Raw genomic sequence first — 26,582 nt, 5'->3', positions numbered from 1 at the left:
TTGCTAAGACCTTGTAGACAGTATTGAGGATCGTAATAGGTCTCCAATGCCGAATATCATCTGATACTCCCTCCCCCTTGGGGATAAGAAAGATCAAGCCCTCTGAAAAGCTCTGTGGCATCACCCGAGTGTCCAAAACACACTGGAAGTCCCCTGCGGAGGCCTGGCCCCAAAAGGTCCCAATAGCGCATAAAAAAGGCAGGCGTCAATGTGACCCTCCTCTGCACATGGGCCCACACAGTCTGTCTGCAAGCATCCCGAGCCTCAGTGGCTGGCTCCGCTGAAAGCAGGCCTCTATAGAACTCAGTGGCAATGGCTCTGATCTCCTCGGGCTCAGTAGCTGCCGATCCGTCCGGCCTCCCAAGCTGGCGGACTCCTGCTCGAGCATGGTGGGGTCCAGTAATCTCAAAAAACTCCCCAGTCACTCTATCACCAAGCTGCGTCCACTGAGAGGCCTGGCGACGATAGTAAAACTCATGTCTCTGCTCCTCTGCCTCTCTAACCTCCTGGCGTGCTTGGCTCAGCTGGGACGCCACCCACTCACATGCAGGCTGCTGCTCCTGAAGGCGCTGAAGCGAAGCAAGGCTGTGTCTCAGCCGATGCTCCCGCTCGCGAGTCTCTCCCAGCCGTGTCAAGGCTGCTGCGTGCAGAAAAGAGCTAAGCTCGATGAGTCCCTGGGCACACTGACCTGCTGCATCCTGGTCCGAGCTCTGACTATCATGCCATATCCTCTCAATGTCCTCAGCGAGACTAGGATCTGTAAGAACCCTCTCTGGGATCCTCAACTGCAAGCTGGTCTCCCGTGTCCTCTCCTCAAGTGTCAAAATAACTGGCGCATGGTCTGAAAAAGAGGTGCCAGCGAGAATGCCATTGGAGCCCCCTCGCTCCCCTAACCTGTCGCCCACATAGAAGCGATCAATCCGTGATAGATTAGTCCGTCCCTGCCGGCGATCCGATCGAGAGAAACTAAGACTGTCCTGAGAGCGGGAGAAGGCCCCATGCTGCCATGCATCAGTGATCCTCAGTGACATGCAAAATTGCTCCCAAGCTGCAAGCTCCGTGCCGTGCACTGTAACATGACTGCCTCCCACCCTACGGTCGGGTCCTCAAGCATGTTGAAGTCTCCCCCAACACACCAATATGTGGCCTTTGGCAATGCATCCGTAACTTGGGTCCAGAACTCTGCTCTGGCACTAGCATGGTTGGGCGCATAGACATTGAGCACGCCAAAGAGCTCATCATGCGTCCTCAGAATGACATACTGTGCTCTACCAGGCACAATGATCCCGCGATCCACAATGGCTTGCGGCCATACATCCGCAATGACCATAGATACTCCTCCCTGCCCACCCAAAGGGCCAAACCCTGCAGACCAAAAGGTGTCCCATCTACCGGGCATCACCGAACCATATCTCTGGATCCTGCTCTCACCCAAGTGGTGCTCCTGCATCATCAAAATATCAATACTGCCCCCAACCAGGCATCTCTGAAGCTCCTGCCTCAAGCAACCACGATAACGTATATAATGTGCTCCGCCAAGGCCCTGTACATTCCATGAGATGATCCTCATGGATGACCTGCTGAGGTGGATGCTGTCTCAGCCGTACGGCGGGCCTTCGCTAGCGGTTTGGATGGAGAATAGTCCCCATCCGAGCGGCTACGAATCTGCCCACCCGGTGTGCTGCAAGAATCACGGATCAGGCGCCAGTGGCTGTCCCATGGCGACTGCCTCCCGCTCAGACAGAGCAACCTTGTGTATGCATACATATCCAGGGTCGCGTGCTAAGTCTGCCACTATGCGAACGACCAAATGACGAATCCCTGAGGCATCCACACTCCCGGGATCCAAGAAAAAATGAGCCAACTCCCATAGTCGGCCTATCACATTTGTCACCTCCAGATCGCTCACATGGTTAGAAAACTCAACTGCCTGAGTCTTCAAAGTGCTAAGAGCGAGCTCCAGAGTCCACTCTCGGTCGCATGGGCCACAGAGAGGGAATGAGAAGGCCACTGCTGAATCAAGTGCCTCCTCCCCGCGGGCCGGAGGTATCACTACATGCACTTTGATGGGTGCTGGCTCATGGGGGCCCTGTGCTCCAAAAAGCCATGTGAAGGAGTAATCAAAAGCCTCCGAGCACTGTCTAGTGCCGAGACGACTCAGCCGACTGCGGATAGATGATATTCGTGAAGCCCGAATCGGCATGGTAAGTCTCCTCTGCGTCGAGCAAGGTCGGTGCTTAGAGCTCTCCGAACTGTAGGTGAACGCCAGGGGACTGCCTGGGCCTCCCGGGGAGCTGAGGCGGGCGGGCGGGGGGGGGGGGGGGGGGGGGGGGGGGGGGGGGAAGGGGGTGGAGAAGGAGCCGCTGTCGAAACCGGAGCGGGGACGGGAGGAGGCGGAGGTGGAAGCGAGGCAGAAGGGGGGGACGGGGGAGGGGGGGGTGGGGGCGAAGGAGGGGGTGCTGGCATCTCCTGGTCCTCAGTCGGTGCTGGGGTCTCCTCCTGGAGGGGAGCAAAGCTGTTCCTCACGGGAACCTAGTGATGGTGAGACTGTGGCTGCTGCTGCATCGGTCTCTGGGCGTGCTGCTGTGGCTGTCTCCCTCGACGGCGCCCCTGCCCAGGCTGCCACTCCGAGGTCTCTGTGGGCTGAGCAGGTGTCCTGGAGGCTGCCTGCCGAGCCGCATCTGTGGTCGGGCCCTCACTCAGGGGCCTGCTCTGCTGCGGTGAAGGTCGGGGTCTCCTGCGAGGGCAAGCCTTGGCTAGGTGGCCGACCTGCCTGCAAATAAAGCACTGGTTCGGGAGCCCCGAGAACTCCACTCTCTGATCAATCCATCCCTCCCCTATCCTAGGTAGCTGAATGACCTTCGGAAGGGAGGAGATGTCAGGAACCAAAAATCTGACTGAAGGTAGCCCAGCTGCTCTAGCCACCACTGAAGGTAGCCCAGCTGCTCTAGCCACCACTGAAGCTGCTGTGGGGCCAGTCTCGAGCACCGAGCCCACCAGTGCTCCTAGCCTCGAAAGGAGTGGAAGGTACTCGTGGCGGAGTCCAGGGAAGCAAACTGTAACGTGGAAAAGGCGCTCTCCTTGCTCGACCGCTGCTGGGTCAAAGCCATGTTGCCAAGGTCTGAAGAATGCCCGAGCGCCCCTGATGTCAAGGGGGCTCATGGCAAGGACCTGGGCCACGCTCTGGGCTGTCTCGAACTCGATCTGGTAGTGTCCACGGCCCAGTAGCTGGGGGGGGGGGGGGGGGGGGGGGGGGAGCAGCGTGAAAGAGGGGCGGGGGGAAAAGATGGCTGGCGAAGGGGGGGGGGGGACGGGGCGCTGAAGAGGGGAGGGGGGGCGCGAAGGCGAGGATATGGGGGCGGGCGCTTCAGCACAAGAGAGCCAGGTGGAGGGGGGGCGCATAAGCGAGGGCAGGCGGGAGGAAGAGGGCGCGTGGGTGGGAAGGGGGGAAGGGCGTGCAGGCAGCGCGAGTAGGGGGGAGAGAGCGGGAGCTTCAGCGAGTCTTCGAGCCTAGCAAAAATATTGTTTTGCATTTGCCAGATTTAAATAAAGATTTGGTAATACATTGTGATGCTTCCGATATAGGCATTGGTGTTGTCTTAATGCAGGAAGAAAGACCGGTTGCCTATGAAAGCCGGAAGTTGCATGAAGCTGAAAAGAAAGGGAATTGCTTGCGGTGGTTCATGCTTTGACCATCTGGAAGCATTATCTCTTGGGCAGGAGATTTCAACTGGGAAGATGAAGGAAACTGCTGGGCGCTCAGATTCGTACCGTTAATGGGTGGATTTCTTCTCGTAAATTGCTGAATTTACAAGAGACACACAATGAGCCGGAACAGCCGACCTCTCCCTCAAATAAAGTATATTGATCTTGGGAGAATCAAGTACATAATGTCATGGGCATTTCTGACCAGATTTCCATACCAATGCATATGAATACAGTATTGCGAACAAGTGGTTGTCGATGTAGACTTGCAACCCACACTACCCTCTCAAGTGCCCATGTTCCCTACCAGCTGCTCTCTATTGTTCCACCAACACATGGTAGCAACAATCTGCAAGAGAGCACATAGGACAAGAGAACACTACACAGGGTATGTGATCTTGTAATCCGGTTCCTCTCTCCTGCTACTTGCTCCCATATTTAAGCATAAAAGCTTACCAATAGCAAGTAGAGTCGATGACAGCGGAAGTCTTCGCGATGGAAGTCCTTGGAGTGTTGAGATCTTTGATTTGTCGCCTTTCTTCGCAAGAATAATTTATAAGTGACTTTTGGGCGCCCAAACTTTAATGAAGTGGGAACACACTCACTTATAAATATTGGCCGAGTCCTAAGGACTATTTGAGCCTAGATTGGGTAATACTTACCACCTGTTCACATGCCACACAACCATGTCAGCAGACAGTTTCACACGCAGTTCACGGGCGGACATCCCCTAGCCCGGAACTACACATAGGTCATGCAGGCATGAAAACAGCATGCAATTTCAATTGCAAGCAAGCACATAAAGATGCTATGCAATGCAGCATTGGTATGGACAATCCCCGTTCATGAGACTATACCAAAATAGACGTGCTCCAGGCAAGTACACGAGGTACCAGACCCAATGGAACACCAATCCACCAAGCATTTCCGGGCATGTACATGGAGGCACAAGTCCCAACGGAAAGCCAAGTCTACAGTATCACATGAGTGGCATCAATCCCCGGCATAAACAACTGCCATGGACACCAGTCCAATGTACATACATGATAAGAAAGCACGGGTGGACCAATTGGGTGGCCAAATGGTGACATCCCCCCGGTTTCTAAACAGTTATCCGCAACTGAAAAGCATTTAAATATGTCTGAAGCACATGCGGGCAATCTTTGAGGAACTCTTCATCTACCCAACTTCACAAGGTAACGCCTCACAACTTTGCCTGCATCAAGCTTGCGTTCCTTGTGATACACACACAATCTACTCTGGCTGCAAGATCTCCTCAAGCTCATCCACTTTTGGTGGATCCTCAATGACCATTTCACTGGGCTCTGGCCCTACATACTTGCGAAGGAGACTCACATGAAAAGCATTGTGTATGTGTCAATGACTAGGTAATGCCAATCTGAAAGCCACTTCATTGATCTTCTCGATCACTCGAAAAGGCCCATAGTACCTGGTTGTAAGCTTAGGATATGCACCCTCTTTGCCAGGCCTCTTTGCGAGTCTTGCTTCCTCAAATTTCAGCAATACCCAATCATTCTCTTTAACATCCAATTGCCTTTTATGCTTGTTGGCAGCCTTTTTATGCTTGTCTTGTGACCTTGCAATGGCTGTCCGCACCTGAGCGAATGCAATATCCAAGTCTCTTACATACTTATCAGCTGCAAATATCTCATCCTTTGTGCGAAGGATGGGTGGCAAAACCACCTTACCATAAACAATCTCAAACGGGGCCTTTCTCGTAGATGCATGCATCGTGTTGTAAAAAAATTCCACAAGCGGTAAGTACTTCTCCCAAGAAGACTTCTGATCTACCACATAACATTTCAAGAGATCCAACACGGCTGAATTTGCAGCCTCACTTTGCCCATCCGTTTGAGGGTGATTAGTTGATGAGAAGTCCAATTTGGTGCCCATATTACCAAATAAGGCCTGCCAAAAGAGACTTGTAGTCGTGGGATCTCTATCCCCCACAATGGACTTGGCATTCCATGATGTTTGAACACTTGTGCAAGATATATTTTAACCATATGCTCAGCTTTGATGGTCTTTTTGACCGGCAAGAAATGAGCTTGCTTGCTAACCTGCCCACAATTGTCCAAATTGCATCATTACCCTGTTGGGTCCGTGGTAAATCCATAATGAAATCCATTGTAATACTTTCTCATGGCTGCGTGGGAATAGGCAATGGCTGAAGAAAACCTGGTGCCTTTTGCCTATCAAATTTGACCTTTTGACAGGTGATACATGCACGTACATGTGACTCTATGTCCTTGCGCATACCTGGCCAAAAGAAATACCGCTCAATCATGTGCGTATTAGGCATTATGCCTCTATGACCAGCATATGGAGGAGCATGGCACTCATCCAAAACCTTTTGCCTCATGTCATACACCACACATAGGCAATTATCTTTCATGAGATAACCCTCTTTGATCACATATGAGGCATGTGCATGACCAGCCATCAAATCAGCCCAAATAGTGGCAAAATCAGTATCCGTATGATACAAATCACGCATGGTAGACAAGTCCCCATGAGAGGCAACCGAGATAGCTGCTACATATGGCTTTCGTGACAATGCATCGACCATTACATTCTTCTTTCTCGGGGTGTGTAAGATCTGAAAATGAAACATAGAGAGGAAATTGGCCATCCTCATATGCTTCTCTGACAACTTAGTTTAAGTAAGAAAATACCTCAAACTCTGGTGATCTGTCTTCACAGTGAAATCAGCCCCAAGAAGGTAATGGCCATCCTCATATGCTTCTCTGACAACTTAGTTTAAGTAAGAAAATACCTCAAACTCTGGTGATCTGTCTTCACAGTGAAATCAGCCCCAAGAAGGTAATGTTTCCATATAGTAAGTGCATGAATTACAGCCAAGAGTTCTTTCTCATAAATGCCCAGAGATAGCTCTGCATCATGCAATCTACGACTCTCATAAGCCACGGCATGTCCTTCTTGATTAAGGACAGCTCCTATGCAATTTTCAGATGCATCACATTCCACACAAAAATGCTTTTGCAAATCCGGAATGATCAACACTGGACCATGAGTAGTTGCATCTTTCAATTTGAGGAATGCATTTTTCTCTACATTAGTCCATTTGAACATGGCCTTCTTCTTTGTCAAATCATGTAAAGGAGAAGCAATCCATGCAAAGTGCCGAATGAACCTGCGGTAGTAAGAGCATAATCCAATAAAACTACGAATCTCATGCACCGAACTTAATTCGGGCCAATTCCGAATTGCATTAATCTTTGCAAGATCCATCCGCACTCCATCTTTGGACACAATATGTCCAAGATAATGTATCTCTGATAAGAAGAACTCACTCTTCTTTGCATTTATGAAGAGTTTATGCTTATGGAACTCTTCAAAAACAATGGCCAAATGAGCTTTATGCTCTTCTTCGGTCTTCGAGAAGACTAGGATGTCATCAAAGAAGACACCTGTAAATTTCCTGTACCCACGGAATATGCGATCCATCATTCTATTGAATGTAGCCGGGACATTTGTAAGACCAAAAGGCATAACAAGATACTCATAAAGCCAAAATGCTGTCTTGAAAGCAGTTTTGTGTACATCCTCAGGCACTACACGCACTCGATGATATCCACTCTTGAGATCAATTCAGCTAAAGCATGCCGATCCATCCAACTTGTCAAGGATGTTGTCTATGCGTGGAATCGAAAACCGATTCTTGATGGTAAGCTTATTCAAAGCTCTACAATCCACACACATACGAAAGGATCCATCCTTCTTTTGAACCAAGAGGACGGGTGAACAATATGGGGAAGAGCTTGGCTGAACCAAACCCTTCTTAAGAAGCTCATTCACTTGCTTCATGATCTCCTCTTTTTGGGATGCACCTATTAGGTGGTGAGCTACCCGGCACAAGATCAATGCGATGATCTTCTGGTCGTACGGGTGGTAACTCATTTGGTAACTCATCAGCAAATTAATCATTGCGCTCATGCAAAAATTTCAGCCTATCATTACCAAGAGTGTTTACATGTACATTATTTTCCTCAACATGATCTCGTACAAAAATCAAGTACGCAAAAACACTCTTTTTCATTACTTTCTTAATTTGTACATGAGATACAAGGGGAATGGTATCACCCTCTTCACCAGCATCAATTACATGCTCTTGGCCTTTATGCATGAGGGTGATCCTGTTGGTCTTGTAAGCCTTGCACGGATCAATACCTGTATGCCAAGGCTTTCCAAGCAATAGATCACAACCATTCAAAGGCGCCACAAGAAAATCTTCATGATCCACATAGCCTTGAATGTGTATGCGCAACTTGCCAAAAATAGGCATGACCTGCACTTCTCTACCAACAAAGGCAGTCCCTGATTCAATTTGAGGATCCATGTCCTCCACTTCAATACCCAAAGCAGCTGCCATTTGAGTGGATATGAAATTTTCAGATGCACAATCATCAAACATGAACAAAGCGGGCTGATCTTTGAGTTGTTCCCAAGCTTTACATACAACCCTATCTTTGCTATCATGTGAAGTGTTGCCTTGCACATCCGGAACCATATGCACATTAGGGTTTGATGCATTTGCATTATCACGCTTCTTCTTGTTTGGGCATGCCTTTGCAATATGCTCGGTGCTACCACAAGTAAAGCATTTCCCCTCAATCATATATTGCTTTTTCTGTTCCGGAGTGAGACCGTAGTCTCTCAGTTTGAAGGGACGCTTCTTGGTAGTGTTATTTTGAGCCTTTGGACCATTTTTATCTTGGTTTTGGTTCTTTTTAGGTGGCTGTCCATCATTTTGCAGGTTTTGGACAGCCCTCTCTTTGCCTTGAAATGAGGGTTCAGCCTTATTGGATCGACTCAATTTGAGTTCCAATTGCTCGGTGGCGGTGGCGGCTGTGATTAATTGGTGTAAGGTATGACCAGGATACATTTGTAGTCCCGCTTTGTACACGGGTTGCAATCCCGATTGAAACCTTCTCTTTCTTTCCGCCTCGGTGACATGCATAAATGGAGAGATCTCCAAAAACACTTTCCAAAACTTTTGTACATATGCATTTACCGATTCCCCCTCATTTTGCTTTACCCAATCCCACTTCATTGTTATCTCATTCAATGCATTGGGAGGCAAGAATTGAGCATAGAACCTCTCCTCGAACTCTTCCCATGATCTAATAGGATTCGGTGAGAGCTTCTCCGTGAGCCACCAATGGGCAGCAGTGTCTTTCATGAACATGCTTACATGCCGGATCATGGATTTTTGAGTGAAATCCTCATCACTGAAAGCAATATCAAACTCGGCAAAAAAGCAAGTGCCTTTGATGCATCATATTCCCCATGATATGTGTCAAACTTCACAGATTTATCTCCGGCTTTGAAGTCACGAGACTTTGATGCATGTGTGTGCATCTCAACATGTTTTCCCCCATGTTTGTCCATTGGGACAGCCCCTGTGATCGGCATCATTTTAGGACCAAAAGGTGATGCATAAGGCATAGATACATGTGCCTTGTAAGCATGAGGCATGGCTGGTCCCTCAACACGCATTGATACATTTTCAGCCATAACTTCTCTCTCACGAGCACACTCAAAGGCATGAGTGGCATGAGAGATACGCGGAATACCTGCACCAACAGAAAATTGCAGCCCATGTTGCATGTGTTGTGCATGTACATTTTTAGCCGGCAATGGCATTTGACATACATTTTGACCACTGCCATAAACATTGTATCTTTCATGGGCTACATAAGGTATTCCTGCATGGCGTGAAGTCACTGATTGTTCCTCTCTCATAGCATGGAGATTCATCCTCTTAGACATAAGTTCTTATTCGGGCACTTGTGGGGATTCCAAGACATGTGGGATGATTGCCTTTTCTGCATAGACATCCTTGGTACGAGCCAAGTATGCACGTGCTGCATCCATCGGTTGCATGTGCAACTCTTGAGCAATCATTGCCATTGCAATGATCCATATAAGATTCAACTTTCTTGGCCTTTAAACGGTCATGTACCAATGGATCCTCGCGGCGGAAGAGATTCAATTCTTCTTGTTGTGCATGGAGAAGAGCCTACATACGAGTAAGTTCAGCCCTCAAGACTATGGACTCTTCTTCGTGCATCTTCTCTTTGCCACGGGACGGCTGTCCCACACATTCATGTTCCCTATTGTGCACCACATGAGTTTGCTCATCCTGTAAAGCATTGGAGGCATGCATTTCATTGTCCTTGTTGCCTCTTATATTAGCATCTCCAACATTCATTGTATGGTTGTCCATAATGTTCTAAGTGTAGAGATAGCTAGTGTTCACGGTGATCGTCTCTCACGATAGAAGTGAAAGAGAACCGTATGCTCTGATACCAATGTAACTTGGTTGAACACAATGCTAATCAATACACTTAAATACACTAAGATTTGATGGACACCTGCTCAAAATACAAGAAGTAAATTGCTGAATTGACAAGAGACACACAATGAGCCGGAACGGCCGACCTCTCCCTCAAATAAAGTATATTGATCTTGGGAGAATCAAGTACATAGTGTCATGGGCATTTCTGACCAGATTTCCATACCAATGCATATCAATACAGTATTGCAAACAAGTGGTTGTCGATGTAGACTTGCAACCCACACTACCCTCTCAAGTGCCCATGTTCCCTACCAGCTGCTCTCTATTGTTCCACCAACACATGGTAGCAACAATCTGCAAGAGAGCACGTAGGACAAGAGAACACTACACAGGGTATGTGATCTTGTAATCCGGTTCCTCCCTCCTGCTACTTGCTCCCATATTTAAGCATTAAAGCTTACCAATAGCAAGTAGAGTCGATGACAGCGGAAGTTTTCGTGATGGAAGTCCTTGGAGTGTTGAGATCTTTGATTTGTCGCCTTTCTTCGTGACAAAAGTCTTCAAGAGGATGAAGGGAACCTTGGGAAAGCTTCCCCTATGGTTCAACTTGAGAAAGGAGAGCTGAAATTAGGGTTTTCAGCAAAAAGACCAAAAATTACAGCAATAAAGAGAGCTGTTTTTTCTGAATTTCAGTCATTAGGAGTGAGTAGGAGAGTGATTAGCACAAGCTTGGAAAACACCCTAGCAAGTTGGGTATGGCTATGGAGAGCTTGGAAATGGAGAGAAATGGTGGAAAAACAGAGTTTTCAGTCTCCAAAAATCTTCATGAAGAGAAAACACGAATTTTCTCTTAATAAGTAAGTGAATTGGGGTCCAATCAGGTGAAGGGACATGGGGAGATGTCCATTTATGAGTAAAAGGGGAGGATCAAGTCTTGGACATTGAGTCTTGTCTGCCTCGGGACTTCAGTGAGTGTGAACTTGGAAGCGGTCATAATTTATAAGTGACTTTTGGGCGCCCAAACTTTAATGAAGTGGGAACACACTCACTTATAAATATTGGCTAAGTCCTAAGGACTATTTGAGCCTAGATTGGGTAATACTTACCACCTGTTCACATGCCACACAACCATGTCAGCAGACAGTTTCACACGCAGTTCACGGGCGGACATCCCCTAGCCCGGAACTACACATAGGTCATGCAGGCATGAAAACAGCATGCAATTTCAATTGCAAGCAAGCACATAAAGATGCTATGCAATGCAGCATTGGTATGGACAATCCCCGTTCATGAGACTATACCAAAATAGACGTGCTCCAGGCAAGTACACGAGGTACCAGACCCAATGGAACACCAATCCACCAAGCATTTCCGGGCATGTACACGGAGGCACAAGTCCCAACGGAAAGCCAAGTCTACAGTATCACATGAGTGGCATCAATCCCCGGCATAAACAACTGCCATGGACACCAGTCCAATGTACATACATGATAAGAAAGCACGGGTGGACCAATTGGGTGGCCAAATGGTGACAGCCATTACTTATTTGGCTCAAATCTTCAAATATCATGGGCTTCCAAAGTCCATAGTGGGAGACAGAGATCTGAGAACTACCAGTTTATTCTGGAGAGCCCTCTTTGAGAATGTGGGAACTAAGCTTGATTTTTCTTCTTCTTATCACCCCCAAACAGATGGACAAAGTGAAAATGTCAACTTACAGATTTTAGATCTTCTAAAGTGCTTTTGTACTGAAAAGAAAGCAACTTGGGAGAAGTATTTGCCTCTTGTGGAGTTTGCATACAACAACACTGTTCATTCTTCTACAGGAAAAGCGCCCTTTGAAGTAGTTTATGGAAGGCCGCACTTGCTGCCCATAATGCAAACCAAAGAGAAGATATTTGCAGCTGATGAATTTGTACAGGACTTGGACCATATGCTCACTCAAGTGCATCAAGCCATAGAGAGATCTCAAGCCAAGCAGAAGAAAGCTGCAGACAAGCATAGAATGAAGATGAAGGAGCTCTGAAGAGCTCAGCTGTAGAGTTAGGGTTTCATGTGGGAGACATACACAGAGAAGAAGGGAGAGAGAGAGAGAGAGAGAGAGAGAGAGAGAGAGAGAGAGATGTGGGGATAAGTCAACTCAATGTATGAGTGTGAGTGTGTGACTCCCCTATCACACATGTATATTTGCTCTAGTACACATAGTGCACTTAGTACATTAAAAGTACTAAGTGTACTATGTTCTATACAACTTATGGGCTAGTACACACTATAAGGGTGGGCATAATGCCTTTACCTCAACAACCTCCCACTTAAAGGCAAAGTGCCCTTAAATGAAGGAAAAGAAAAATCAGCATGTACATGATAATATACAAGGCCATATCAAGGCTGAAACTGGCCTCATCCAATGCCCAAACTCTTTGTCAACAGATCAGCCGGGTTGTCATCCGTATGAATCTTAACAAGCTGAATTTGCTTGTTCTCTATCACCTCTCTGATGAAGTGATACTTCACATCCACATGCTTCGTCTTTGCATGAAAGACAGGGTTCTTTGCCAACTGGATGGCACTCTGACTGTCACAATGCAACAATGGAATATCCCCTGTATAACCCAAATCAACCACTAACCGAGATAGCCATAATGCCTCCTTGCAAGCCTCTGTGGCTGTAATATACTCGGCCTCTGTAGTAGATAAGGCAGTGCACTTATGCATCCTGGATATCCATGACACAGCACCTCTTGTGACTGAAAACACATAACCGGTAGTAGACTTCCGGTTATCTGGATGACCGGCATAATCCGAATCGGTGTAACCATGCACTAATGCATCTTGTTTGCCAAAGCAAATGCACATATCCTCTGTGCCCTTTAGGTATCTCATGACACCTTTCACTGCTTCTCAATGCTTCTTGCCAGGTTTGGCCATGTATCGAGAAACCACTCCCACTGCAAATGCAATGTCAGGCCTGGTAGCAACCATGGCATACATGAGACTGCCACAAGCTGAAGCATACGGAATCTTGGCCATATCAGCCCTGTCACTATCCGAATGTGGGCTGTCCATAGCACTGAGTTTCACATATGGAGGCAAAGGAGTACTAGTCTTCTTCCCCCCTTCCATATTGAACCTCTGCAAAACTTTGCCAATGTATTCCTTCTGAGACAAATGCAACACATGCTGATTTCTGTCCCGAAGTATCCACATATCCAAAATGTGATTTGCATTACCCAAATCCTTCATATCAAAGGTCTGATGCAACCTCTTCTTCAAGGCATCCATCTCTTTACGAGATTTCCCGGCAATCAACATATCATCAACATACAAGATGAGGATCAATAGACTGCCATCCAAAGCTTTCTTGGTGTATAAGCAGTGATCTATGTCACTTCTCCTGAAATCCTGGGATTTCATGAATGTATCAAAGTTATGATACCATTCCCTTGGTGCCTGGTTGAGCCCATAAAGACTCTTTTTTAGCTTGCATACAAGCTTCTCCTTTCCATTCACTGCATAACCCTCTGGCTGTTGCATATATATCTCCTCATGGAGATCACCGTGAAGAAAAGCAGTCTTCACATCCATCTGAATCAAATCCAGATCATCATGAGCAACCAAAGCTAATACAGCTCTAAGTGTGGTCATTTTGACCACTGGAGAGAAGATCTGCATGACGAGAGGTGACTGTCACCTCTTCCTTTGCATAAATGACCTCAACCTTTGAGATGCGGGATCTCCATGCTTCAAGCGAGGTGGATTTCTGAATTTCAGTTCTCCATCTTCCCCCTCTTTGATGTCACCTTTGCGGAGGAGGTAGGAAAGTGCCAACAACCTTGGCTTCTTGCCCACTTCCTGTGCCATGGACTCAAAAGTCACGTCTACCATTGCATCGGCTTTCCTTGCTTCAATGGCACTTTGCACATGGGGATCTTCATGCAAAAATTTCAGCTCTTGCTCTTGTGCCTGCAAAAGCTTTCTCATATGCTCCAATTTAGCCCTCATTGCATCAGGCTCTTCTTCTTGCATGACTGTCTTTCCTCAAGACAGTTGTCTCCTTGAATCACTATCATTTACCCTCTCAAGGGGCTTGTGCCTTCCCTGTAAAGCATCAGAACCATGCGAGGCATTAGATGGGCCCCTCGAATTAGGCACTTCCAAAGGGTTGCCTTGGCTGTCCATTGTGTTAAGTGTGCTAGAAGCGGGGTGTCCAATACATAGGTTCGTTTCCCCACTAAGAAGAGGGAAATAACCGTGCTCTGATACCAATGAAACCGATCCCGTCAAGTGGGAATAGACTCCGTTGGACACCCACACGCGTAATAGCACAACTTAAATATCACAATTTGAATGGACAACTTAATAACAACAGAAATTTGAAATGAAATGAAATGTTGATCAATGGACACCAGCACTGGGGCTGGAACGGGCCGACCCCCCCCTCAATAAATGATATATTATTGGGAGTATTTAAAAGATACAATGCTCCATGGGTTCAATGAACCAGATGATGTCCATGTACAACTGAGATGAATACAGTTACCAAACAAGAGACTCGAAGTAGACGTTCGAAGGAGAGCAATCCACTTGAGTAGTCTAGTCTCTACGGTCCTGTGCCTTCATTGGAATCCGCAGAGAGCGTCCCCCTGGTGTTCCAGGACCAGGCACAAACAGGCGCTCCCGTACTAACGCCTGGCTCTCCCGATCTCGGCACCCATGGACCGTGGTTAGCAAGAGAGAGTAACCCTTATCAGATTTACATCAAAGTCCTTTGCTTAAATCTCAATCTACTTACCTGTAGCTCGCTAGTGGAAGACAAATACCAAAGGCGCCTAAGTGCAGCATCTAGAGAAGGACACCAGGGCGCAGCAACCTGCTGCTGCTGACAAGAGAGAAGAGTGCGCAGCCGCCTGGAGATCTGAGCGTAGCCGTCAGCAAGTGGAGAGGTGTCCGGCGCAGCCGTCTGCAAAGTGGAGAGGTTTATGGGCGCAGCCGCCTGTATTTGGGTGCAACTGCCTGCAGAATGGGCGCAGCCACCGCGCAGCCGCCTGCAAGGGAATAGGTATATGGGCGCAGCCGCCTTCTGTCTGGGCACAGACGCCTGCAGAGTGTAGAGGAGTCTGATGGGATGCCTGCATAGTTGTATCCCCAAGCTGATGAAGTGGTCGCCCATATGTAGGTGTTGGAGAGGGCACACGTCCAACAGCTGGCCGGCCCCCCAGCTTGCATGGAGGCGGCCAGTTCGAAGGTGGGGGGTGGGTAGGTGGCCATGCACCCACCCCCACACATAAGGGGTTCCCTTCACCCTCCATGACCCAAAAAAACGTGGGTGCCCAAAAATGGGTGCCCACCCCACCAAGGACACCAAGTAATATTTGGGGAGGGTGTCCACTCATTAATGAGTGTGAACGTGCAACCTTATAAAAACAAAGGTTAAAAAGAATGCTATAAAATAAACAAGTGCAATACACTTACCACTTGTTCACACGCAACAAAACTCGTTAGAAGACAGAGGAAACTTCACGACTCACTGGCAGGCGTCCCCGCTCAGTAAGTGGCACGTCAAACAGGCAAACACAAAAACACAATGCAAAACATGAATGCATGTGCAAACAGTATCATGAACATATCTCCCGTTCATGGAACAAGTACTAAACATTTTTGTCGGGCACAATGATGGCACGACAGAAAACATAAATCCCGGTCTTCATATGGAGTGACAGTCCTATAGGTAAGACACAGATCCAGGCACGAGCCTCCCTATGGAGTGAGAATCCCATAGGCAAGACACGGCACAAATACTGGCTCTTCCATGGCGTGACAATCCCATGAATAAAACACAGTCCAGGTCATACACGGGTGGCACCAGTCTGGCTCCCGTCCATACGACACCATCCTGCTAACACATGGGTGGCACCAATCTGGCTCTCGTCCATGTTATGCAAAAATAATGGCCCCTTCACATGAGACACCGGCCTGGCCTCAAGTGAACGAGACACAAATTTGGAGATGGACCAAATGGTCGGCCAATTGGTGACAGGGGGGGCGGTCGATATTCAGCGGCGAGGGGGGCTCAGGGCCGGCAGCTGCACAAAGCGAGCAAGGACTCACGGCCTGCAACGAACGAGGCGAGGGCGGGGGGTGGTGCTCCATACTCAGCAGAGAGGGGGGGAGGGTTTTCTTGACATGTAGCAAACAACTACCACCACTGGCAGCAGGGAGGGGGGTAATCCAGGTATGCAGCAAGGGTTCCCTCTCTGAAACACACGGTGCGGTGTATGGGTGCGGGAATTTTTTTTAAAAAAAAAACATCACCATGGGCAAAGATTTACGCCAAATCCACCATCGCTCCGCTGCTTCCATACAACACTGAGAAGAGGGGTGTACCGAGGGAGTGCCGCGGAGAGGGTGAGGGCTTCACAACCCACGGGTAGGAAAAATTTTTGCTCTGATACCACACTGAGGATTATGTTGTTAATCCCTCATATTGTGTACTAATTACTACTTAAGTACTTAACTTAGAGAACAAAAGACTTCAGGAGAACACTTGAGAGAAGATTGAATTGAATTGATTAAACTGAGTACAATAGGTCTCTTATATAGGAGATGAAGAGACACATTTGAAGAGGCATGTCTTTTGACGAAAGGACATGACCATAGACGAAAGGATACATCTTTAGGCTAAGGGATGTGTCTATTCAATGTAGAGGCACAACCATTCATCAAGGGATACAACCATTCGTCGAAGGGATGTGGCTATTCGATGAAGAGGTACATCCTTTGGCGAAGAGTCGCAACCAGTCGAGGGTAGGGGTTCCCTTGGCTGGTTACTCTTTGCATCTGCAACAGGAATCAGCAATGAAGAGAGGATCTGATACATACATACGTCACAATCGTGACAGGTGGTTGGGCACTAACTCGTAGATCTAGATCTTATCTAGATACATTACAAGCTTTGTTGGCAGTTCGTCAGGTTGAAGTTTCGAGGGGTTTCTGATTTTGTGTGTTTTGGCTTGTTCCCAAATGAATGCTAAAATAGAGACAATTTTATGCGTTCTATTTAAGTACCATTGTTGAGGATGAGAGTAGGGACGCCATAAGCATGTTGTGCTGGTTCCGAGTGTTTGTGATAAGGCTTTTGTGAGTGTTGCACTTTACAATTTCTTTGTACCCACATCCTCTATGGTCTCTTGAATCTCTTGCAAGGCACTGAGCCTCTCATCATTTTTCTCCTTATTGAGCATCTGTAAAGTTACCTCACTCTTCTCATATCCTCTAGCCTTGAATTTGGATATGAGTCGAGGATTGGTGTGTATGTACACCAACTTGTCAATGTTTGAGGGATTCAACCTGTTCCTTTTTTTAGTATGTATGAGGGAGAGAGTGCTCCAATTTCTCACATGGGGAAGCTGTATTTCTCTGAGAGAGCACCCGAATGGCAAGTTGCTGTAATCTAGGTGTGGTTGCACCAGATGACTCCCACCACTTCACTCCATGCATACTGTTCTCATCTAGTGCAAGAGGCTGTGCAAAAATACCCTTTCTGGATCTATAATTATCCAGCTCATGTGTCAACACTCCTTACTCAGCTACACACAGTACACTCTTTGCGTGCTGCCACGTGGTGCGATTCCCAACGCTGAAATTTCAGCCTTTCACGTTTTTTAACACCAAGCTACCCAATGTCACACTTTTTCACACCACATTAAAAACATGCTAAAACATGGCCGGCCTCCCAAATTTTTAAGTGGGCAAAAAAGTCAAGTTTGCAAGCTCATGCAAATGTGGAGATTGCAGCAAACGTTTGCAAGCTCATGCAAACGTGTTTGCAAACAACTATGCATCCATGCGTGAGAGTGTATGTCTTAATTGATGGTTAGTTTGGTATGTAATAGGGAGCTCTTTTTTTTGGGGGGGTTTGGCACCATAGTCACATGGAACAGTGTGCTAGAGTGCAGGGAATGTGGGAACGCCGGCTTGTTGTCCAAGGGAGCATGGGAACGGCTGAGTCGGCTTGTCACATAATAAGTGTTTCGGGAACGCCTGGAACGCGTTCCGGTAACACCTAGAACTCGTTCGGGGAACGTCTAGTGTGAATGCAACGTTCGAAGCGATGGAACGAAGGCCACGACATTTGTTTTATATTTTGCTGTTCTTTGTTATTTTGGTAGTAACACCTGGCCACGTCGCTCAATAAAGAGGGCCTAACCCACTTGCAAACGACGGCCTGCGGCCAGCCACACATTCGACAAGCGCCTCACGCTAGTCGTTGAGGGACTCTGGCCAGCCATAGATTCGAAATGACTTCTATCAACCAACCTGGATAAGAATTTAGGATCGTGTTGCCCTTGTCGAAGAAGCGAAGGCTTGCACCTCGGATTTTTTTAAATTAAAAAAAAGAAAAAAGAAAAAAGAAAAAAACATCTGGCCACCTTCCATAACAACTTCTCTCTCTCTCTCTCTCTCTCTCTCTCTCTATTTAACCTTGCCTTGTGCAGTGCATAAGGTAAGTCTAGAATTTGAAGCCTTCTCTCAATGCTCATTCCTATAGCTATGAGTATGAAGTTACAAAATGTCCACATTTTCTATCTTGCAATCTCTCTCTACCAACTCACTCTATTGGTTAGAGTCTCTCTCTCTATCAAATTTTTTTTTTTCCGAGAAAAGATCCTTTCATTAGTTATATAAAAAACGCCCGTAGGGCTACAAAAGATCGCTCCTGCTCATAAGAGAGACAGAGCAGTGAGTACAGCATGGCAGCTCGGGAGACTCTCCCTAGGTGCTGCAGAATACAAGCATCAGTACAAAGGACTGAGAGGCTAAATCATACAATAGGGGGGGGGAAGAGCCAAACCGGTGGCCTGTAGTGCCAACGGGGGGATCTCGTGTGTAAGGTGTAGAAGGGGCCACAGCGCCAAGTGGTGTGAAAGGCCTGGCGCCGTAAGATCGCCTCGTCCGAGTCACCCCGGATGCGGTCGTACTGTCCTCGCAGGGTGTGGATCAACTCCTGCCAAATCCCCCGTACTGTCTCTGCTGGTGGCTCCAATCTCCTCTCAAAGGCCGTAAAGCAACGGGTCCTCCAGGTGAACCAAATGGTGAGGCTACTGAGGAGCTCCCATCGTAAATCCCTCTCCTGTGTCCAGCTGGCGGACGAGAAATCCGGTGCCGGAACCAGGCGAGGCTGGCCCCTAATAAATCTGATGGCCTGACTGCCCTGCTCCATCTCATAGCCCATAGCAGGCCCTGACGAAGTCGACCAAGCAGCGGCACCCCACGTAAACATACCCTCTGGAGAGAGGACGCAGCATCCGCAGCCAAATCTGCTGCGCCTGAGGGCAATCCCAAAGGCAATGTCTCTGTGTCTCCAGAGGGTGGCCGCATCGGACGCAGGCCGCCGGAAGACCGCTGTAAACAAGCCAAGTGCCAACTGGTGAGCCCCTGTGGGCGACCAGCCACTGAAAAGTCGAGATCCTGCGGGCCTGTCGACTGGCCCAGAGCCGAGCCCAAAAATCCTCCAGGAACTCCTGAGAAAGTCCCTGTAGCCGCCAATGCCCCGCTGCCGCTGGAGAGACCGTCCTCCTCGCGGTCAAAATATGCCGTCCCAGCCGAACAGTATACTGGAAAAAGGTAATCTCTGTGGCCTCAAGGGATGCATAAGGATCAGGCCACTCGTACTCCCCGGGGTCCCACTGTAGCCGGGCCAAGGGGCGCGCTGCATATGCCCATATGCGCCAATCCGGGAGTACATCAGCAGGATCGGGGTCAATATGCCACTTCCGAGAAGCGGCGGCCACTACCCGAATCCTCTGAAAAGTGCACTCTACAACCAAAGGCGACTCCACCTCCACTCGTTGGAGTCTGCCCTCATCCTGAATCTCATAGTAGAGGCAACTGCCATCCTCAGTGCAAGCTCTGACCGCGATCAGGATCTCCAACTGAGTAAAGGCTCCCATCCACCGTGGGGCCACTGGCTCGAGAGGCGTGAACCACTCCTCTGTGAGTGCCTCCTGGATATCATCCCTCATAATCAACCCCCCTCTGAAGTGACTCAGCCTCTCCATCTGAATCTCCTCTGGGAGACTGCAGAAGGCCTGCCAGTCTCCAAAGCTACGAGCTGGGCCTGCCGCTAAAGGCCCCCAGGCTAGACGAGGCTGAGAACCCAGCATATGACCCTGCTCTGTGCGAACCGCAGGGCTCCAGATGAGCAGCTGTCTGGCCCGCTCCTCAACACAAGAAGGAGGTCGCTGAGAGAGCCCCGGTCTCAGCAGCTCCCAAGCTCTCAGGATACTCAAAGCAAATCTGTCCTCCCATCCTCTACTGAGGCCTGTCCTCCTTATCTCTATGAAGATCCAGTGAATCTCTGGTGCCCAAGTGCCCCCTGCTGGGGGCGCCCGAGCCTGCAGCCGCTGCAAGAGGAGCTCTTTCCAAGGCTCAGCGCCTGGAAGGAACCCCCGAACAATAAGCTTCCCCAATAAGGCTCTACTCTGATCGACTGGATCTATAATGCCCAAACCTCCCTGAGCCAGCGGAAGTGTAATAATTGCCCATGCAACCTTTGCCCGAGCTGGCTGACCGTCCCGCCCAGACCACAAAAAGTTCCTGATTAGCCTCTGTACCTGGCTGATGCAAGAGCTCGAGAAGATCCAGCAAGACATAATGTACCACATGGTCGCTAACAGCACTTGATTTGCCACCACCACCCTCCCGGCCAAGGATAGTCGAGCTGTACTCCAATACAAAAGCTTCTTCCGAATGCTGAGAAGAAGCGGGGCAATCTGCTGCTCAGGTGACAAATCCAGGCCAATCTGGCATCCCAAATACCGCACTGCTGTGCCTGGAGGAATCCATCTAAAACCGGGGTCCGGGCTCCATGCTGGAGTAGGAGCACTACTGATCCAAAAGGCCACTGTCTTGCGCCAATTGATCAATGCTCCCGAGGCTGCACTAAAAACCTGGAGCGACTGCTCTGCCCGAAGAAGATTGGCCTCTTGGCCATGCAAAAATAAGCCCGTGTCGTCTGCAAACTCAGCATCAAGCAGGTCCTCTCCCCGGACTGGGAGCTGGAGTCCTCTCAAACCAACCTCCTCTGCTGTCAAATACATGCTCATAGCCTCCGCAAAGAAGAGAAAAAGAAAAGGAGCAAGGGGACACCCTGACGGACTGATCTGGTCAACTCAAAACTCGGCCCCCGTCCTCCTGCAATCAACACCTGGCTGCGAGCTGTGGAATACAGAGCCGCCACCCCTCTGATCCATCCTGGCTCAAAGCCCAAGCGAAGCATAGTGCCCTCTAAGAAACCCCAATCAACTCTATCGTATGCCTTCTCAAAATCGAGAAGCATCACGACCAAGTCCTCGCCAAGAAATCTAGCTCGGGCCGTCGCCTCCCAGAAAGTGAAGATGTTGTCAAGGATACTGCGCTCCTTGACAAATCCTGTCTGAGTAGCATGAATCAACTCCCGCAGGAAGGGCTGGATCCTCCAACTCAAGGCCTTTGCTAAGACCTTGTAGACAGTATTGAGGATCGTGATAGGCCTCCAATGCCGAATATCATTTGATACTCCCTCCCCCTTGGGGATAAGATAGATCAAGCCCTCTGAAAAGCTCTGCGGCATCACCCCAGTATCCAAAACATGCTGAAAGCCCCTGCGGGGGCCTGGCCCCAATAGGTCCCAATAGTGCATAAAAAAGGCCGGCATCAGTCCGTCCTCCCCTGGGCAACTATGTCGCGGCAGGACCCTCAAGGCCTCGGCAAGCTCAATCTCTGAAAGAGGCGCACCAAGAACTGAACGCATACGATCTGTGACCCTCCTCTGCACATGGGCCCACACAGTCTGTCTGCAAGCATCTCTGTCCTCAGTGGCTGACTCCGCTGAAAGCAGGTCTCTATAAAATGCAGTGGCAATGGCTGTGATCTCCCCAGGCTCAGTAGCTACCGAACCATCCGGTCTACCAAGCTGACGGACTCCTGCCCGAGCATGGCGGGGTCCAATGATCTCAAAGAACTTCCCAGTCACTCTATCACCAAGCTGCGTCCACTGAGAGGCCTGACGACGATAGTAAAACTCATGTCTCTGCTCCTGTGCCTCTCTAACCTCCTGGCGTGCCTGGCTCAGCTGTGACGCCAACCACTCACATGCAAGCTGCTGCTCCTGGCGTGCCTGGCTCAGCTGTGACGCCAACCACTCACATGCAGGCTGCTGCTCCTGAAGGCGCTGAAGCAAGGCAAGGCTGCGTCTCAGCCGATGCTCCCGCTCGCGAATCTCTCCCAGCCGTGTCAAAGCTGCAGCGTGCAGAAAAGAGCTAAGCTCGATAAGTCCCTGGGCACACTGCCTTGCTGCATCCTGGTCAGGGCACTGACTATCATGCCAGATCCTCTCAATGTCCTCAGCGAGACTGGGATCTGTAAGTACCCTCTCTGGGATCCTCAACTGCAAGCTGGGCTCCCGTGTCCTCTCCTCCAATGTCAGGATAACTGGCGCATGATCTGAAAATGAGGTGCCAGCGAGAATGCTGACGGAGCCCCCTCGCTCCCCTAACCAGTCGCCCACATAAAAGCGATCAATCCGAGATAAATTAGTCCCTCCCTGTCGACGATCCGACCGAGAGAAACTAAGACTGTCCTGAGAGCGGGAAAAGGCCCCATGCTGCCATGCATCAGTGATCCTCAATGTCATGCAAAACCGGTCCCAAGCTGCAAGCTCCGTGCCGTGCACTGTAACATGACTGCCTCCCACCCTATCGGCCGGGTCCTCAAGCATGTTGAAGTCTCCCCCGACACACCAATGTGCGGCCTCTGGCAATGCATCCATAACCTGGGTCCAGAACTCTGCTCTGGCACTAGCATGATTAGGCGCATAGACGTTGAGCACGCCCACTAGCTCATCATGCATCCTCAGAATGACATACTGTGCTCTGCCAGGCACAATGATCCCTCGATCCACAATGGCCTGCCACCATACATCTGCAATGACCATGCAAACTCCTCCCTGTCCACCCAAAGGACCAAACCCTGCAGACCAAAAGGTATCCCATCTACCAGGCATCACCGAACCATATCTCCGGATCCTGCTCTCACCCAAGTGGTGCTCCTGCATCATCAAAATATCAATGCTGCCACCAACCAGGCATCTCTGAAGCTCCTGCCTCAAGCAACCTCGATAGCGTATAAAATGTGCTCCGCCCAGGCCCTGTACATTCCATGAGATGATCCTCATGGGTGACCTGCTGAGGTGGGTGCTGTCTCAGCCGTACGGCGGGCCTTCGCAAGCGGCTTGGATGGAGAGTAGTCCCCATCCGAGCGGCTTCGAATCTGCCCACCCGGTGTACCACAAGAATCACGGAGCAGGCGCCAGTGGCTGTGGCCCATGGCGACTGCCTCCTGCTCTGACAGAGCAACCTCGTGTATACATACATATCCAGGGTGAGGTGCAAAATGTTCTCAAGTAGATGGTGGTGAGCGATGAGTGGAACAGTTGGCCAACCTCTCGAACAGCGCAGGGAAGAGCATGCCACAACCATATCATGGATGACAACTCATGGAGTGAAGTGAAGCCTGTTGTTGACATCACCAAGCCTATCATCCACATGCTCCGAATTGTGGATAGCAGAAAGCCATGCATTGGTAAGGTGTGGAAGGCATCAACAAGATGGTGGAGCGCATCAAGGAGCTGGAAGTAGATGAACACAAGCGAGAGCAACTCCGAAAACTATGTCAGGATAGGTGGGATCAATACCATTCAAATATTTACTGGCTGCATTTGTGCTAGATCCGGAGTTCCAGGGTAATGGGCAAGAGAGGGATAATGAAGTCTCTGAAGGTTGGGATCTTATTCTTGCGAGACTGGTACCAGATGCTGTGGTACGTATTGCAATTAGAAGCCAGCTCTCCTTGTATAGGAGCAAAGCTGGAAAGTTCGGTTCTGCAGATGCGCAAGTGGACAAGACACATGTTGGAGGGCCTCTTTGGTGGGAGGATTATGGAGGAGTAACTCCAGATCTTCAACGTCTTGCCATCCGCATTCTTAGTCAGAATGCAAGTTCCTCTCCTATTGAGCAACTATGGAGTGTCTTTAGCCATGCTGCCTCAAAGAAGAGGTACCGCTTGTTAACAACTAGAACAAATGATTTGGTGTATGTGGCAGCCAACTTGCGCCTTTTGGCTCAAGTTGCAAGTGGTAATCTTGACAATGAGAGCTTCATAGTACAAACGTCCCCGTTAGTCGGGCCTTGTTCCCGTTCCATTCCACGTTCCATGTGACTATGTTGGGCACTAACTCATAGATCTAGATCTTATCTAGATACATTACAAGCTTTTGTTGGCAGCTGGTCAGGTTGAAGTTCCGAGGGGTTTCTGATTTTGTGTGTTTTGGCTTGTTCCCAAATGAATGCTAAAATAGAGACAATTTTATGCATTCTATATAATTTATAAGTACCATTGTTGAGGATGAGAGTAGGGACGCCATAAGCATGTTGTCCTGGTTCCATATGTTTGTGATGAGGCTTTTGTGAGTGGTGCACTTTAGAATTACTTGCAGATATTGAATTTGAAACAAATAATTTAGAAACCTTTTTTTATGCTTCACTGTTTTACAGTGTCAAACAGTAAATGAGGAGGAGATTTTTGATTGGCAAGACAAGCGTGGGCTCTTTCAACTGGGATGGATTCATGTGAGGACATTAAAACATGCTCCCAACCCACTCTCTCCCCCCCTTTCCCTCCCTCCCTCCCTCCCTCCCTCAACACTTGTGCAACCCTCGTGGCATTCTGATTTTTGAGAACCCATGCCTGATGAGTTCTTTTTACAGACTCATCCAACGCAATCGTGTTTTATGTCATCAGTTGATCTTCATACTCACTATTCCTACCAGGTAAGTTCCTGTTTCAACCCCTTCTTTGCACTCATCAAAAGCTGATGTGAGTAGCCTGTATAGCTGACTAGTCATTATTGTAACTTTTCAACCTTTTGTATCTTCATCACTGCTTTGGCAGGTAATGTTGCCAGAAGCCATTGCTATTGTCATGGCTCCAACTGATAGCAGAAGGTACGTTGCTATGCATATAGAGGTTTCTTTGTTTCTTATGTGATTGTGGATCAATTGACTAAATTTTATGTCACAGGAAGTATGGTATCTTTCGGTTGTCTGACCCTGGGGGCGTCAAAGTTATCCAGAAGTGTCAATTGCGGGGATTTCATCCACATGACCCACCTTCTGACGGAAATCCAATTTATGAGCGTTGTGCACATGTCTTAATGAGTGCGGATTTGCAGTATCAAGTGATAGACCTTCGCTAAGAACTGAAGAAAGAAAGTTGTGTAATAATAAAGGGGCATGCCAAAGGCCTTCATCATCTGATTATTCAGATGATTTGTATACCAGGCATTTATTGCTTGGCTCCTAGTGTTTTTGGGTGCCAAAGCAAGTGTACGGTAATGATAGCATTCTATGGGCGTCAGGCCCCACTTCACATTGAAGCTGTAAGATTTGTGATAAGACAATGCTTGAGGTTTTTTTTTCATGTGCTTTTCACGACATGTAGTTCTAGCAAGCAGTGCTTACATCGAAAATTGTGTTGGAAAGAATTTGATGGTTCTCAATATTACAACTTAAAAGAATATTGAAATGTTGGCATTTACTTGAATGAGAACTCAAATGCTTCCTCACCCTGTTGTTATCTACACTTTGGCCACTGCTTATTGGGTTTACTTCAACCACATTTAATTCTAAGAAGCTGTTCCAGTAAAAATTCTTACAGAGGTGGCCTCCCCCATGATATAAATTTGACATGTTGGTGTGAATTGGTACTTTGTGTACAAATGCAAATGTCCTCGTTTGAAGTGGGCTGGTATTTTTATTTTACAGGGAGTTTTTATTTTCTGAGGCCTTAAAACTTGAATTTTTTGGTCTGTAGTGGCTTAGCTTTTGTGGTTGTCCCTGGGTTGCTTGTTATCCGGTGACCAAAAATGCTGTTGTATGATAAGTCTACCAAATCCAATAAACATAGTTCTGGACCGAGTGTTGGTTGTCTGGAGTGTATGGGGCTTGGTTCAAACCTGTCGTACCTATTAAACTAGCACTTCGAGGCTGTTGGTCATGACCAGTCCCGGCTAGTTCGGGTGTGAACACAGCTTACTCACGGGCACTTTTTCACTGTGGTTGGACACAGGTTTTTTCCCCCGTGTGAACACACTTACGTGTGTTGGGCACTTTGCCCTACGCTATATCTTGTACTCATAGTACTTTTGTACCGATCATTATCATAAGAGTACTTTCCAGCCACTAGCTCTCTCTCACGTGTGTGGTTCAAGCTGTGTGTGTGTGTGTGTGTGGTGGTGTACAGGCAAGCTTTCCTCATCCCCAACATTGGTATCATAGCATAAGGGTTAGGGTCTTCAACATTGGTATTGTCTGCTGCCTGCATTAGGGTTTCGTACAGCCCTGAATCTGCTCAGATCTGCCGCCGCCCTTTCGCCTTGTGCCCCCCTCTGCACCCCTGCGCCGCCTGTCTGCAGTTCGCTGCCCCTTGCGCCGCCTCA

The 26,582-nt window shown here is 48.5% G+C and overlaps 1 protein-coding gene across 1 annotated transcript in view; it reads left to right on the top strand.

Moving 5' to 3' along the window:
- Window positions 1-25,708, top strand: part of LOC147638535 (AMSH-like ubiquitin thioesterase 3) — a 75,682-nt gene extending 49,974 nt beyond the window's left edge. Inside the window, exons 11-14 of the mRNA XM_086798446.1 lie at window positions 24,640-24,714; window positions 24,853-24,915; window positions 25,037-25,089; window positions 25,166-25,708. Coding sequence (XP_086654572.1) covers window positions 24,640-24,714; window positions 24,853-24,915; window positions 25,037-25,089; window positions 25,166-25,340 — 366 coding nt within the window. The 3' untranslated portion in view covers window positions 25,341-25,708. The remainder of the gene's footprint in view (window positions 1-24,639; window positions 24,715-24,852; window positions 24,916-25,036; window positions 25,090-25,165) is intronic.
- Window positions 25,709-26,582: the final 874 nt, after the last annotated feature.

The sequence above is a fragment of the Cibotium barometz genome, chromosome 5 (genome assembly GCF_041138505.1).
Source record: "Cibotium barometz isolate CiBa-2024 chromosome 5, ASM4113850v1, whole genome shotgun sequence".
Lineage (NCBI taxonomy): Eukaryota > Viridiplantae > Streptophyta > Polypodiopsida > Cyatheales > Cibotiaceae > Cibotium > Cibotium barometz.
This window is presented reverse-complemented; position numbering and strand designations above follow the sequence as displayed.